Source organism: Neocloeon triangulifer, unplaced genomic scaffold (assembly GCF_031216515.1).
Source record: "Neocloeon triangulifer isolate White Clay Creek 2 clone unplaced genomic scaffold, ASM3121651v1 ptg000017l, whole genome shotgun sequence".
Taxonomy (NCBI): Eukaryota; Metazoa; Arthropoda; class Insecta; order Ephemeroptera; family Baetidae; genus Neocloeon; species Neocloeon triangulifer.
In genome coordinates this window covers 6335849-6350745 of record NW_026775559.1, presented here as the reverse complement: position 1 = coordinate 6350745, position 14897 = coordinate 6335849, and the positions used below count along the sequence as shown (strand labels likewise).

At 37.5% G+C, this 14897-nt stretch overlaps 3 protein-coding genes across 3 annotated transcripts; 2 read left to right on the top strand and 1 right to left on the bottom strand.

Annotated features, from left to right (window-relative positions):
* Positions 1-17: 17 nt before the first annotated feature.
* LOC132203293 (brachyurin-like) lies at positions 18-1499 on the top strand. Its single transcript, XM_059630957.1, has 7 exons — positions 18-108; positions 166-226; positions 493-655; positions 718-884; positions 932-1027; positions 1079-1221; positions 1282-1499. The coding sequence occupies exons 1-7, from the start codon at positions 58-60 to the stop codon at positions 1456-1458; spliced, it is 858 nt and encodes a 285-aa protein (XP_059486940.1). The 5' UTR covers positions 18-57; the 3' UTR covers positions 1459-1499.
* Positions 1500-1815: 316 nt separating this feature from the next.
* On the top strand, positions 1816-3059 carry LOC132203294 (E3 ubiquitin-protein ligase RNF181-like). Its single transcript, XM_059630958.1, has 3 exons — positions 1816-2524; positions 2626-2732; positions 2796-3059. The coding sequence occupies exons 1-3, from the start codon at positions 2308-2310 to the stop codon at positions 2928-2930; spliced, it is 459 nt and encodes a 152-aa protein (XP_059486941.1). The 5' UTR covers positions 1816-2307; the 3' UTR covers positions 2931-3059.
* LOC132203292 (uncharacterized) lies at positions 3025-14864 on the bottom strand. Its single transcript, XM_059630956.1, has 5 exons — positions 14748-14864; positions 5196-5344; positions 4857-4983; positions 4063-4368; positions 3025-3725 (listed from the first exon to the last, which is right to left on the bottom strand). Exons 2-5 carry the CDS (start codon positions 5327-5329, stop codon positions 3234-3236), a joined length of 1059 nt encoding a protein of 352 aa, XP_059486939.1. The 5' UTR covers positions 5330-5344; positions 14748-14864; the 3' UTR covers positions 3025-3233.
* Between the last annotated feature and the right edge of the window lie 33 nt (positions 14865-14897).

The window sequence follows — 14897 nt, the reverse complement described above, 5'->3', positions numbered from 1 at the left end:
ATTTAAAAGGTGGCGAACAATCACGTCCGCTTGCAGTGCTTGTCAATATCATTGGACATGAAGATTATCGTGTGCGTTTTTGCTTTGATTGTCTTGGTTCATTGTCAGGTATTCAACAACGTAAAATATTTTTATATGAATTGAGAAGTTTCAATCAAAATTTAGGCGAAATCAATTGCACCATGGGCCAGATTTGCGGCAAACATTAGGACCAACTCATGGAGAAGTGAGTCGATTTATCTTATTAACATAATATTAAATACTTATAAAAGTTAATTTGTTGTACATTCACTTCATCAATAGTTTCTTTTAAACGATAAAAATAAGAATTAAAACAAATGTAAAAATTCTAATAATTTCCAAAAGATGAAACTCTTTGCTAAATAAAATTTTGATCGTCATTTATTTTTCTCAAAAAGTATTTAATTATTTCCCTAGTTTCACTGCCGTTGTCTTTTGAAAATTTCAATAGTTAATTTTTTGTGTGAAAAGGTGTGATTACTGTGAATCGCAACACCAAGATCGTTGGAGGCTCTTACGCAACAAATGGGCAGTTGCCTTTTCAGGTGGGCATGTACTTGGACGGCACCGGTTTTTGCGGCGGCTCGCTTATTAGCGACACCGTCATTCTGACGGCCGGACACTGCGTTGTCGGGTGAATTAGAATTTCCCATTTGTTTTGAGCGCGCATTCATCAACTGAATTAATTGTGACCAGAACTCGCACTTTCACGGTGCACGCCGGCTCCATCGACGTTGACCTCACCACCACTCCGGCACAGATCGTGACGGCCACGCAGAAAATTTTGCACGAGTTTTACTCACCGACAAATTTGTTGAATGACATCGGCCTGGTCATTCTGGACGCACCCCTCACGGGAACGAGTAAGTTCATTTAAAATAAAAATTTTAAATAAAAAAAAGTTCAACAGATATTGGAGCCATCAGATTACCAAATAGGTTGCAAATCGAAGAAACTTTTGAAGGTGCAGTCGCAACTGCATCCGGTTGGGGCAGAGTTTCCGATGGTAAAAATTTCATAATTAAAATATTCATAAAAATATAAAATGAAAAATCAGACGATGGGAGACTGAGCCAATTTCTGAAGTTTGTGAACGTGAACATCATTTCAAACGTGGACTGCGAGGCAATTTACGGGCCGGCAGTGAATGACGCAAAACTGTGCATCGACACAAACAGCGGTTTCGAAGGAACTTGCTTTGTGAGTTTCCCTTAACGTGAAATGGTCCAGTTTATTTCTATTTTAAATTTTTATTTGAAGGGTGACTCTGGAGGACCTTTGACCATTACTGAGGCCGACGGAATCTCGACGGCGGTTGGAATCACGAGTTTCGTTGATGACGGCGGATGCCAAACGGGCAATCCTGCGGGTTTCACCAGAGTCAGCATGTACATTGATTGGATCAGTCAACATTCTGGCATCCCAGTTAGACCTTAAAGCTCTGTAAAAATTTAATTGCATTTCTGCTTTTATCAGGAGTGTTTCATAATTTTTTTTTAACTTTTATATCATTTTATTCAATTAATTGTATAAAGTTTATCATTCTACAGTTTTTTAAAACTCAAAAAATTTTTTCTGACAAGCAAGCATAGCAAATAAATTTTGTTTTTGTTTAAAATGGTTGAGCCCCACAAGCAAACACCTAAAAATCACCTTTTCGCGTCGTTTCTTCCTAAGATTTTTGCGTAGTTAAAAACTAACTTTGTGTGGAAAACTAATACTATTTTAAAAAGTTTGATGCTTTTAAGAGAAGAGTTTCAAGCTATGTGGCATTAAATTCCATTTTATTTTATTTGGTATAATTTTTATTCGAATAAAAAATGACCTATTAAAATTGTGAAAGTATGTATCGCTAAATGCCTGGGGCTCAGCAATTCATATACTAAATAATTAAATATTTAGTACATACAAAGATTTAATATTCCACACAATAGCAGAGCAGGTGCTTAACTTCAATTTGGAGCCAGTCGGAGCGAGGAGGAGAGGGGCGTGGCACGACCGTGAACGTGAAGTTGGCCACTTTTTCAGCCACTCGCCTGACCCAAGAAGGCCTTGCGCCTTGCAAGAAGGCCTGACCTTTCCGAGTTCCGATCCACTCATAAGAATCTCCACTCTGATGACTGATTTTCAAAATGTGTCCACCAGATGGCACTAGCGTCCTGATATTAATAGTTTGGTTTGTTTACAAAAATTTATGTGAAGTGAAAACTGAATCAGCTGGAAGTCGCGGTAAGGAAAGGTGACTTGCGAATTGTGAACACCAGGCAGCGGAAACGAATTGTCAGGATGGCAGATTACTTCTCCGAGCTGGGATTTCGTCCCTTGGGCGAGGGCGAAGTGCCCGACCACGGCGCTCACCTTCTGCGACTGCTCAGGGACAGCGGAAACTACGACCTGCTGGAGATGTTCGTCCGGCTGCGAAACGACGATGGTGGTAACTCGGCCCCCGCTGCCAGCGAGAAGGTCGTGCAGGAACTACCTCTTGTTCAACCCTTGCCTAAAGGTAAATTAAAATTTCTTTAAAAAAAATTTCTCTGAAATTTGAATAATTTATGCCACATGCAGATTTTTTTTTTTAATATAAATATCTTAATTTATTTTCAGAACAATGTTCTGTGTGCTTAAAAAACTACGATGAAGATGACCCCTGCAGAATGATGCCATGCAAGCATAAATTTCATCAGAACTGCATTTTCACATGGCTTAAGCAGGTAGACATTCTTAATTCTATGGCTTAAACTTAATCTAATCCCGCCATATTGTATTTTATGCAGACAAATTCCTGTCCCATTTGCAGAAAAGAACTCCCAACAGATGACCCTGATTACGAGGCCATTAAGAAACACAAGGAGCGAGAAGATGAAAGAAAGCAGCAATTAGAAAGCTTGCATAATTCAATGTTTTCCTGAATTAATATAATTTCACTACAATATCGTTATCATTCCCAAGTTTTGTTAATTACAGCTTAAAACTACATAAAATATAGGACACACAAATAAAAAGATCACATTTTACAATGTTGAGAAATAACTTAAATTTTTTATTCACTATTAATTACAATTTGTTTTCTATATAATAATAATCCTAACATTTTCTCTACAAAACACACTTCTTATAAATTCATTCATTCCTCTCGCAATTGAAAAATTTTGGAAATGATCGTCAGGAGGAAAAGATCTTGAAAACCAAATCTCATTCAGTCTCTGTCACAGTCAAACGAGTCCGCTCTCGTTGTAAGGCTTCTTGTTCCTCCTGGGAGGCACTGGGGGTGGATGCGTGGGCGGCGGGGGTGGCACATGGCGCGACAGGGTGCTGCTGTCGGTGGTAGTCGAGTCCGCCTGCCGCCCCTTCAGCAGGTGCTTGAGGCTATCTCGAGCGTGGTAATAGTACCAGTAAATAAGACCGAAAGCAGAAACGACGCAAACGAGTGAGCCCAGCACAATAAGAAATGTCATCCACCAAGTGGCGCCTCCCTCCTCGGAGTCGCCCGCCTCCACGCCACCCTCCTCTGGCTTCAGCACCGTTCCTTCCGAGGTGCTCGACGTGGTTGGTCTTCTTGTGGGTCTGGCCGTAGTGGTCGACACGATCAGACGGCCGCCAATGGCTACGTCGGCGCAAGAGCGGAATTCCTCCTGGTTGCCACAGCCCACTGCTTCCGTCCCGTTTTCACAAATGCCCCAATTGTTGCCAGCAATGTAACGCCACTGAAATTATAAATTAATTATAGAGTATTTTCTTATAATAATTATTTGATTTAAAAAAATTGTTTGGTGTAAACCTGGCAAAATAAAAATTATTATACTACGGACTTTTCATTATTAAAATAAGGAAAAATTAATGTTATATATAATGTTGACATCATTTCTTTGTTACGGTAAATATGCAAGTGAATGATTTTATCTTAAAAAAGTCCGTTGAAAAAAACTAGAAAATTTTCTTTAAATAAAATTAACGATATAATTTTTGTAGATTATGTAAGAAAAGGATTTTTTAAACGATGATGTCTTTTAAATTAATTAATATTCAAACAATCAATTATACCTGGAAGACACACTGAGGGCACTCTACTCCTTGTGGAAGCATGTATCTCATCTCAATTACTCTGTTTCCCAGAGAGCCGGGGAAGAATCGGGGTCCCTTGTTTCCCACCTGGTTCAGCACATACTTGTCTAGACAATCCTGCGTGACTTCGGTTTTTGAAGGTTGGTTCTTAGGACAGAGTCTGAACTCAAAGAAGCCCTGATGGTTGGCCGTCAGTTCGACCCTGACCGTGATGTTGGAGCCAGGGTTGTAACGGCGCACAATCACCCCCTGGCCGTATATTCCTCCTTGCTCGTGGGGACGCGGCTAAAAAAAAGTAGATAAATTTAACACTGAAATCCTTTCTAATTTGCACACTGATTGGCAAAGGAATGTGATTGTAAGGCGAGACAGTTGGTTAATTACAAAAGGAGGGCGATCAACCGGAAAAATAGAGTCAGGCAACTTTAAAACGGATAAATTCTCTGCAGCTTAAATAGTTCACATTTTATATAAAGACTAGTTCCAAGATTTACACGCTAAAATCAAATTTTTATTTTGAGAAAAAATTTATTAATGCAGTAAACGGAAGTAAATATAAAATATAAGTAATAAAGTTTCATTATTTTTGTTTTAAGCTAATTTTTATTATTTGGATTTTAAGTGATAGACTGGAAATTTGAACAAAAAAATAATAATTCATATCGGCAAAGAGGTGCAAAATTCAGATTATAAAAGCGTAGCACAGATCTCTATAATGAAAATCAAAATAGCCTTTGAATAAGACACGTCTCAAGAACAATGTGATTACTTACAGTGGGCATGTCCCACGCATCTCCACAAATGCCGCACTTGCCTCCATTCGTAGCCCACTGCTTAGTAAATCCTCCACAGTAGAGTTCATGGTCGTTGTAATTGGTTGGGGAATCCGAGAATCCGTACCTTGAATAATAATAATAATTGCGTCACAATTAAATTAAACCCACTGAACAAAGATTAAATCAAACACGTGGAGAACAAGTTGTTTAATTTTTTTTTTGTGAGATTGCGTGTAACGTGTAAAACAAATTTATTCTGAAACTCATTGGGCTTGATAAAATTCTGACAGAGACGTATATAATATATCCTTTCACGTCACTTGTACATAAACTCACCTCCACATGGAAGCACGCGAAGGTGGCTCGATCAGTCTTCCGTGGCCTCTGACCTGGGTCAGCAGGCAGAAGAAGATCAGGCAGAGTGCTGACGGGGACATGGCAAGGGCTCGGGGGGCCTTGGCTGCGCCCATCACATTTCCTCGAGTCTGAAATCAAATTAGCACAATCTAGTGTTAGCGGGATGACGCTTACTTCATCTGCAAATAACGGCACATGCAAATTAAAAAATATATATATAATAATATGATTTAATTTTAACAAGCGTGCCAAGGTTAAGTCGGTAGTGTAAAAGTGACAGAAGAAATTTTTGAAAGAAATGGAAATAAGATTAAATTTAATGCTGCTAAATTTTTTCATTATTTTAAATTCATATAACAGGGTTTGATGAAAATTTTGTGACACAAGTAAAGCCGCGCCTTGTAGGTTTGTGTCATCCTTTCTATATTATCTCAGGAAATGGAGTGAACCACAAGATCAGAATATTTTGCGCGCATAAGCCATATTTTTTCTGTATTATGTAAAATAAAGTCAAAGGACTCAAACATATTCCACATATTAAAAAGAATAATGCTAACCCAAATATGTGCCCGTTGTGAAATTTTTGATGAGCACAACTCTTCCGCATCAAATTATAGATATTTCCTAAAATCTAATTAGACACTGAATTATTTTTGATACAAATATTTTTTTTAAACTGTGGTTTGGATTAGATTCAACAATGAGAGCCGAAATATCTTTTGTAGTATTTATTATGAAAATATGACAGACAGACTTTGTTCACCGACTGTCAAATCAGATTATAACGAGATCAGTAGCTCATCAAAAGTTGCTTGTTCAGGTTAAAGAAAAGCTTTCAGAGGGATTTGTAGTATGCCTACTCACATTGTGTTACAAAAAACTTGCAGCAAATCAAGTGCAGTGACTTTCGACCTCACGCAAATGGACTGAACGAGAGCATTGCCACCGCAGGTTTAATGGTGAAAGTCACCGAATCTCATCTGTAGCTCTCGCGGCTTTTTTTAATAATCTTTCTTGGATCTCTTTTGATGACCGGAAACCCCCCATTTGCCGAAATTTCCTCTTTGCCGTGCACCCTGTTTTTGAACATTAAAGGAACATATTTATGGTGGGCGCGCTTTCATTATCTGCGCAAAGCATCGCAGTGCTGCATTTGCGAAAATCTACTTAAATGATCTCCAGCGCTTCCTTTACAAGTTTAAAAATTAAAGCAGTTAAAAAAGAGGAGAAACTCTCTTGGGCGCGCCGAGAACTAGTTTTCTCAAACTAATAAAATAAGCACAAATATTAAAAGGTGATTATTGCAGATCATGCGGCCGTGCAATTAGGCAATTGTCGAAGAAGTAATTGTGTTTCCAACGTTTATTGGCAATGAAAAGAGATTTAACTGCAGCCGTTTTCATGCTGCTCTCACAAGTGGATCAGCGCGGCAGTGAGAAAAACACATAAAAAGAGGCTCCTCTTGTTCTCGCTCCATGTGTGACCCCTGCGGTAACCAGGCCACTATTCGCTCAACAGCCGCGCGCCGGCGAGAGATAGAGAGCCGGTGTGTGCATGTGCGCTGCATTTTAATCGGGTTGCGTGTAATTTTCTCGCTCGCTGACCATAATATTTATACAATTGGCTGCAATCCAATCGATTGAAAGCAATTTGGAAGGAAAACATTTAATTAGTCTCTATTTGTAAATATATGCAAATATTGAGGCCGATTTTATCAATTCAATTGATATAAAATGTTTTAAATTTTTTCTGCTACTTAATTTTTTGTTTAAGTGCGTCTAGTGAGTTTAATTTTTTTATTCTCATATTAAGTAGTTATACAATCATTAGCTGTAGTCAAAATGGCAAGAAGCATTAAAAAACTATAATAAACATTCATCAATAAATATACAGTTTAGTTTGAACTTTCAAAGTTTTTTATTATTTAGTTTATATCTGCTTAATGTTTAGATTTCATGCGCTTGTCAACAAAAACAAAAATATTACAGAGAAATTGCAAACAACAACAAAAATATTGAAATATATAAGAAGCTCTTCAAAATTTTTAATTTTTTTCCCTTGTGTTTTCTCCAAAGGACCAAAAGTTATTGTAAAATTTTAAAATTAGGACTTAAAATTACTGTGCAATGATTTATTGAAATGAAATAAAGTAAAAGTGATCAACATTAATTAAGAGTTAATCTTAATGTGTTGAGCTTTCAAGTGACCAAAAATATTCTCACACTTTTATTTCCTTCCAAAAGTTGTTTCTCGTCGTTTTACCAAAACATTGATTCCCGTTTCCTGCTGGGTGCAAAGAGACGGTTGAACTTTCCTCTTGTTACACGGAAAGGAGAAATCTTGCGGTCATTAACAATTCCGCAGCACACCTACCAGCCGCGTTTATAAAAATGAATGTATATCAATCCGCGGTCACTTTGCTCCTTCGCCTTGATTAAGTTCAATCCCAAAGACACACTTTTCTTGCGTGGTCTCGTTTCTCTGCGAGAAGGTAATTCCTGTTTGCTCTTACACCCAGCATTGAACTTGAGCATATTTTTAGCCGCATAATTATTTATAGGAATAAGTCAAAGCCACGAAGAGATACATTCAAGTAAAAATATTGAGGGCAGGTGTCCCGCAGTGCTGAGAAAATAACAAATAATTAGCAATATTTTATCTTGACGCTTGTGTCAGTTTCTCTTTTATTGTTAGCGTTAATTTTCTTATCCTCGCTTTTATTTCTGTTGTGGCGATTACGGCGCAGCAAAAAGTTGCGAAGCAGAGGAAGAATGAAAGAATTCCCACACGCTGCATTGTTTTCACGTAGAGAGACGCACGATCTCCGCGAGCACAATTTTTCATGCTGCACACAACAATATCTCGCAGCAAAAATGAATCCTTTCCTTTCGAGGATTCACGCGACTTTATGGCTGCGGGCAACGACTTCCGGCCTGTTTGCCGATTTTACTGCCGTTTCCATGCGCCGCCCTCAGGGACGCATTGGGACACTCGTGAGTGATTTGCGCTGGGAATATTCTATGTGCACCGCGTCTCATCCTTTTGCTTTTCACTCTTTTTCAAGAAGCACGGATTGCTTCATTTTACAGAGATAATAAAATCGTTTGTACAAATGAATGTGAGAAAGAGAAGCACTTCAGAGTGAAAAAAATTACCATCAAAAGGGTATAAAATTTCAATTTGCACAATTAGGACGGTTACGATTTTTACAGCGCATTACCAAAGAGTTTTCCTTGCCAGTTCAGTGAACGCATGCGATTTACTCCAAAAGTTCCTGTTACTTTTTAACAACCAGAGACTCAAAAGGATGACCTCAACTTTCCTTAATAATTGAACATTTCCTCTCATCATTAAAAGAAGTAAAAAATTAATTTAAAATGTAAATAATGAAAAGGTAATTAAAAAATCACAAGCATAAGCCAATTATAATAACGAGAAAATAATGTAACTTTTCTTAAACACACTCTTACTTCTTGGCACCTCAATATGCATTTTATAAGTGTCGATATTTTGGCAAACATTCCAGACAGAATATAATTTTCTCTCTCCCTGCTTTTCTCCACGCGTCCATATAACTGAGTGTGCCAAAAGTAAAAGTAAAGAGTTAAACGGTGTCTTCGTGCTCGCTTTTTTCTGAAGACGAGTCGCTTTTGATCGGATCGCGTGTTCGAGAGCAGCACCTTAATTACAGCATTAGAGCAATTTGGAGCATTTTCTGTTTGTCTGCCTTGAGCAACTCGATTTCTATATTTCCTCCTTGACAAAACGCACTTTTGTACGTTTTTAGTCTCGCTACTCATGATTATTCATTTCGCAAAGCACCAAGCGAAAAGTGCGTCAAATAAAGGGGTCTTGTGAATTGCAGCGTGAATCCTTCTTCCTATATGCGGTGTTTTATTGCAACGAACTCGGTTTAGCTGAAGCGCAGTATGGGCTTTTTGTTTATCCGTCCATCCTGTTAAATGAATGTATTTTGCGGCCACTTAAGATTTTTGTGATTCCCTAGAGGAAAAAATAAGATGCTTCCTGCTTTCGGGGAAAAATACTTCCTTAAAAACAAAATGATGAAAGATAATGTCTAAAACTTTTTAATAAAAATTCAGCTCATATATTTTAAATGTTTATCTAAATATCTGCATCCTAGATTATTAAAAATTAAATTTTTTAATAGATTATTTTAAACGCATTCAAAAGACGCTAAATCTAAACAATTAAGACCAGAGATGAAAAAAGTTGAATCATCATGAGAATATGGAATCACTTGAGTGAAAAAGTGATGAGCGAAATGACTTTATTGTGCTATTTTCCTGAAAAAATCTTAGAAGTGAAAACCAAGCCAAGCAAATCTACAAAAAAAAGAATGCATCCACTGATCTTCCTGAGAAAATAAAATGAAAAATCATTCACCTGCAAAACGTATTGTGAATTTTCCGCTAACATCACTCGCAGTGCAAAGAAACTTTTCATTTCGAGAGTAGGAAATGAGTTTTGAAGTTTTGATTGTGGAGCACCAGGCTTAAAGAATGCAATTTAGACGCGTGGCGAATTGTAAATCATTAAAGCACAAAGACAATATCAAAAGTAAGCACGCATAAGAAATATAATAAAGCGGTGCCTAATCGCGTTTCTCGATTGTGTTTGTATTTAATTTTTTTTCCTTCTTTTGATTGAAGACGAACGCTTCGCTTTCTCTGGCTTGATTCCTCTAATGTCATCCAATACGTTCGGGTAAAAGGTGACACTGTGCGCGAGCCGCGAACACTTTCGTTGACTTTCCTATCGACGTGTGATACAGATTAATTAGCAAACGGATGAGATCCGCGTCGCTGACTTTGAAACGACAAAAGCGTGAAAAATCATGACGCGTTCGGTGCCTCTCCACTTAATTTTCGAGTCCAACGGATGATCACCGCGATGGGTGGCAAAAAACTTTGCAGACACAAAGTTCACTTTCATTATGGAAATACTTTAAAGTAATATTAAATAATATTACTTCTAAAAGCCTTAAATTATGAACGAATTTTTAGTAAATTTTTGAATGCGTGTTTATTAAAATGAGGAACTTTTCAACAGAAAAATATTCTTTTATGAGGAATACATTCTGGATATTAAATAAATCATTTTAATTCTAGAATATTTTGATTTGCTAAATTTCCAAAACAGGAGCCAAGAAAAACTTTCCTTGTATACCAACTCATCATTAAAACTCGCATAACTAATAATTATATTATTTTAAGATCGTCTTATTCTAGACAGGAAGTGACTAATTGTTATTGTGTGAAGTTTAATTTTGGTGAATCAATTTCGAGTCATACCTGTTTATTACAAATCTCAGGTGCCCCGCGGGCTCGAGCCACGCCAGGGTATGACCTTCAAGCGTCTCTCTGTGATTCAGCTGCTCTTTCGCTCGCTCGCTTTTTTACAATCCACCTCGATCTAATTCGCTTTCCGTGTCCAAAGCCCTGCCTTATTCAGGCTTGCTGTGCCTGCCAGACCAAATTTATGTGGCACACGCGTAAGGCCGAAAAAACTATTTGTATTTCCTGACTCAAATCATGCGTTTTCACCAAACCAATTTATAAGCATTCAAAATTGCAATTTTCAAAACTTCTATGCAACAAGATTTTGTATAGCTGGTTCATGTACTTTACTATTTTGTTATGAAAAGAATGGGCAATAGTTATTATAAAAATCATCATCAAACATTTTTATTTTTCATAAAAGGCCCACATTGTAACTGATTGTAACAAATAACAGTTGACAAACCCACTCTTATTCTTTGGTGAAATTGCTCAAAAGGTTTTTCTATGAACCCTTAATTTATTTTAACTGTTTTGAATTTTTCCAATTGCTTATTCCTGTTGATATTAATATATAAAGAGTGCAAACTTCTATATTTTTGGAAATTTTCTATAAAATTAATTTTTCACTAAAATTATACTTCTTTAGTCTGATCTAAAGTTTGGTTTTGAATTAGAAATGAATCTCATCACGACTGGTATAGTGCACACATTTTCTCCACAAAATACTGTGATTTTATCACAACCCCAATTACTGTTTTGGGCACAAACGAGTAAATTAAAATTAATTGTAAAGTTGTTGAGAAAGTGAAGCTTGCAAATCATCGATCGCGGCGCCAGAATGCGGGATAATTGTGCCATTTATTTTCACGAGAGCCGACCCTGAATTATATTTTTCGTATTTGCCGTTCCATGAGCAATTAATTCAGCAGCCGCGTCTCTGTTATCAGGAATTGCTTCAGCGGTTCTCGAGTTTAATTCCACGCACATCGTCGGTGTCTGTTGCTATCAACGGCGGTGCGCGGGTGAAAGCAGCTATATAGTGGCGAACAATCCTGCTTGTCTGCGTTCGCTTGGTGCAGCAACGTTATTTCAACAACGCCACTTACTTCTAATTCAGCACTCGTGTCGCCAAACTCGGCTAATTTTTGTAACTATTTGTCTCTCTGAGAACATGCATTGTTGCAAAATAACTTGACGATAAAACAAAAAATACTACAGTTCCCATGGACAAAGATAAATAATTATGTGTAATGCAAAAGATTAAAATGCAAATTAACCAAATTCATCATTAACGAAGGTTTTAATTTTTATTAATATGCAACGAACCGCTCAAATTTTCCTTTTCGAGGCAAAATTTTACTTTCAGGTCAACTCGCAGCAAAACCATCTCTCATTATCATTCAACCTTGACTTCAGAGATGTCAAGATTGAGTCTTAAAGAGGATTTTCTACCAAAAATTATTTGCGTCCGTCTCGTCTTTCTCTCGAGGCTGATTTTCCGTTCAATGAGCGTGAAATAAAAAGCAAGAGAATCAAATTACCGCGAGTGTGTAGAAAGAACGACAAACAATCAAAAAGCTCCATTAGAATAGAAAAGGACGTGCGCATATTTTAGCCTAAAAAAGAGACGCGTGTGCCTTAATTAAGTCCAGCTAGCAACATATTCTGCTGGCAAATGTTGCGCAATTGCAGTAGTGTGATTAGCATTCACGAAAAAAGTAATTTGCATTAACTTCCTTCAAAAAGGCGCTTGCATTATTTATCAGGCGTGCATCTCGAGCAGTCGCTTAATTCTTTCGAAAATGATGCTCGTCGAAGACCTTCGAATTTTGCGCAAACCATTGTTTCCAAAACTTTGCATTTCAAGTGAAATATATTTGATTAAATTGTGTCTGAATAAAATCATTTACACTCTCGCAGTGAGTGATGGGTTCTTGTTTAGACCACTTTTGCAGCAGCAAATCGCGCCGCCGCCCAAGACAATGAGGGGCGGCCATAAAAGCAGAGAAAACCTGCTTTTAATTTTCAGGCTGCAAAAGACTCTGGCCTTGAAATCAAATCTGTGGGAGTTTGTTGTTGTGAGCGAGGGCAACACACTCGGCGTCTATGTAACTCCAAATTCGCTATAAACGCTCGTGCAACATGCCATTATTACAATTTACAATCGATGATCCACCGGTGGGATTTGTTTAATATGCACGAACAGCGGGGACGACGATTGCAATCACCGTCCGGATTTGGCCAACGGAAGGTTCGCCTTCTAAATAACCGTTTTCCACAAATTCCGGAAGGAGATCTGCACGAAAGGCGCACAAAATAAAAGAAAAACGATAATATAAAATATATTTGAGAAATTATTAAAGATTTCCTTTTTAAATAATAATTACAGGACTTAATGCCCAAGTTGGTCTGCTGAATGTTGAAAATAAAACTCTAATAACATATAACCTACTAATTTTAAACGCGGTCTCAAAATGAAGTTGTTTTAAAATCAATGTAATTAGCGATTTTTAAATTAAACCTGTATAAAAATTTCTTGTCAGTATTATTATGCGTTTTTTATATACATTTTGTACTGCTTTCAAAAATGGAAGTTTTGCAATAAAACAGAAATGTTGCACTTACAGCAATTAATCTGCTGTTCTACCCTCTAGAGCGCAATACTTGATCAGAGCCTTCACAACAGTGCACGTGCGAGTGCTCATATCAACATTATAATTGCTAGCCATCCTCATATTATAGTGCGATATGCGCGAAACCCTTCAATAGGAAGTTGGTGTCCAGTTACTCGCACGCATCACAAACGCATATAGAGTTCAAGAGAACGCGAAACTGCCTTCTCTAATTGGATAGCCCGCCGACCCAAGCGATAGTAATTTTCTTGCCCTTTGTTTGTGCTCAAACGAAAATATAATTTGATTATGTATTAAAGTAGCTTTCTTCGTCGGTATTTTTCTCACACCCAGCTGAAAAAAAACTGGAGCAATCGTGTTGAATTACATATTATAGTGGTCCGCGATTTTACAAACAGTTCAGTGAACTTGCGAGAATATATTATTAAGAATGCTTTGAAATTTAAACATCAAGTAGGCGCGCCCAAATTTGGAAACTTCTACTCGCAGCCGGGCCAATGACCACTCCAGCCTCCGCAAATTCGCCAAAGAGGCGCCCGGGGCAATAAAATTCCTTCGTGACTTACGCCTCCCTTCCGCAATTCTAGAAAAATTGGTTTTGGGCATTAAACCTAATTAAAAATTTGAGTTACAAGACGCTGTAGATTTAATTTGCATTTTAGCGCAATAAACGCCGGTAAAGTTTGGAGCGAGTGCTGGTGTGTGGGAAAAGTTTAGAGTCGTGTGCTGAATGCAGGTCGTGCTTCAAGTATTACAATATAAAACACAATAATATCTCTGAATGGAGCATGATAATAATTTCCTCTCTCCCGTCCGCAAGGGCCGTCGGTAACAACAATTGCCAGCGAGAGACCGACTCCTTTTTAACACAATTATGTATTATTTCGCACTTTCCCCTCGATAAATTTTGTGTCCTTTAATTATCTCATCGAGGTATGTGCTTCTGCTAGGCGACATAGATGCATAAATAATATAATACCCCTTCTCGCTTTGCATGAAGTCACGGAATTAAACCCGGCGACCATGCGGGTTCTTATTACACACTACCGAGCGCTAGAATTTGGGAAGATGAGCCGAGCGTGCTGTATTACTTCTTGCGTCAGGGCTGATTTTGCATTTTCATTGCGCCTTTTGATACATCAATTACCAATGTAGGCAGAGTGAAAATAAAGTGGGAAAGTCTGGCATATGTAAAGTCGAATGTTTTCTTTAGAAAATTATGATGGAATAAAACCAAAAATAAAAAATGTAAAATAAATTCATAATTTATATACTAATTCTAACAGCGATAAATATAATGCTGTGACATATTCAAACACCCTCTTGTATGTCTTGTATGTTAGCAAAGCCAGTTTGCAAATTTTTTCAAGAGAGATCATTTTTGGCATTGGATTAATAATAAATGGTCTCTTAAAAAAATTAAGGTCAAGACAGTTTTCAGATAAGTCAAAAAAATTTTGTGAGTCAAAATCATGTTTTTTAGATATATATAAAAAAAATTTAATTAATATTAATAATAATTCTGGACGTTTGAAATTTGATGAACAAATGAAAATATTAAGAAAAGCAAAAGACTATAAGAAAATACCACCTACCTTGAAAATTTTGATAGCTTGTGTGGGCACCGCTGAGGAGTTGCTCTACGAAGGAAGTGCCTCGATCCCCAACCTGAGACCGACTGAACCGCAGACCGAGTCACTTCTTATTCCGAGAGGAGGTACCGCTACTCCGCCTGAATCAGAGAC

Excerpts from the sequence above, each read along its gene's own strand:
- LOC132203293 (XM_059630957.1), top strand. The coding sequence starts at position 58 with ATGAAGATTATCGTGTGCGTTTTTGCTTTGATTGTCTTGGTTCATTGT. Across the intron at positions 109-165 it reads TTGTCTTGGTTCATTGTCAG|GCGAAATCAATTGCACCATG; the intron begins GTATTCAACAAC and ends ATCAAAATTTAG. Across the intron at positions 1,222-1,281 it reads GTTTCGAAGGAACTTGCTTT|GGTGACTCTGGAGGACCTTT; the intron begins GTGAGTTTCCCT and ends TTTTATTTGAAG.
- LOC132203294 (XM_059630958.1), top strand. The coding sequence starts at position 2,308 with ATGGCAGATTACTTCTCCGAGCTGGGATTTCGTCCCTTGGGCGAGGGC. Across the intron at positions 2,525-2,625 it reads TGTTCAACCCTTGCCTAAAG|AACAATGTTCTGTGTGCTTA; the intron begins GTAAATTAAAAT and ends ATTTATTTTCAG. Across the intron at positions 2,733-2,795 it reads TTTTCACATGGCTTAAGCAG|ACAAATTCCTGTCCCATTTG; the intron begins GTAGACATTCTT and ends TATTTTATGCAG.
- LOC132203292 (XM_059630956.1), bottom strand. The coding sequence starts at position 5,329 with ATGGGCGCAGCCAAGGCCCCCCGAGCCCTTGCCATGTCCCCGTCAGCA. Across the intron at positions 4,984-5,195 it reads TCGCGTGCTTCCATGTGGAG|GTACGGATTCTCGGATTCCC; the intron begins GTGAGTTTATGT and ends TTATTATTCAAG. Across the intron at positions 4,369-4,856 it reads ATGCGTGGGACATGCCCACT|CCGCGTCCCCACGAGCAAGG; the intron begins GTAAGTAATCAC and ends ACTTTTTTTTAG.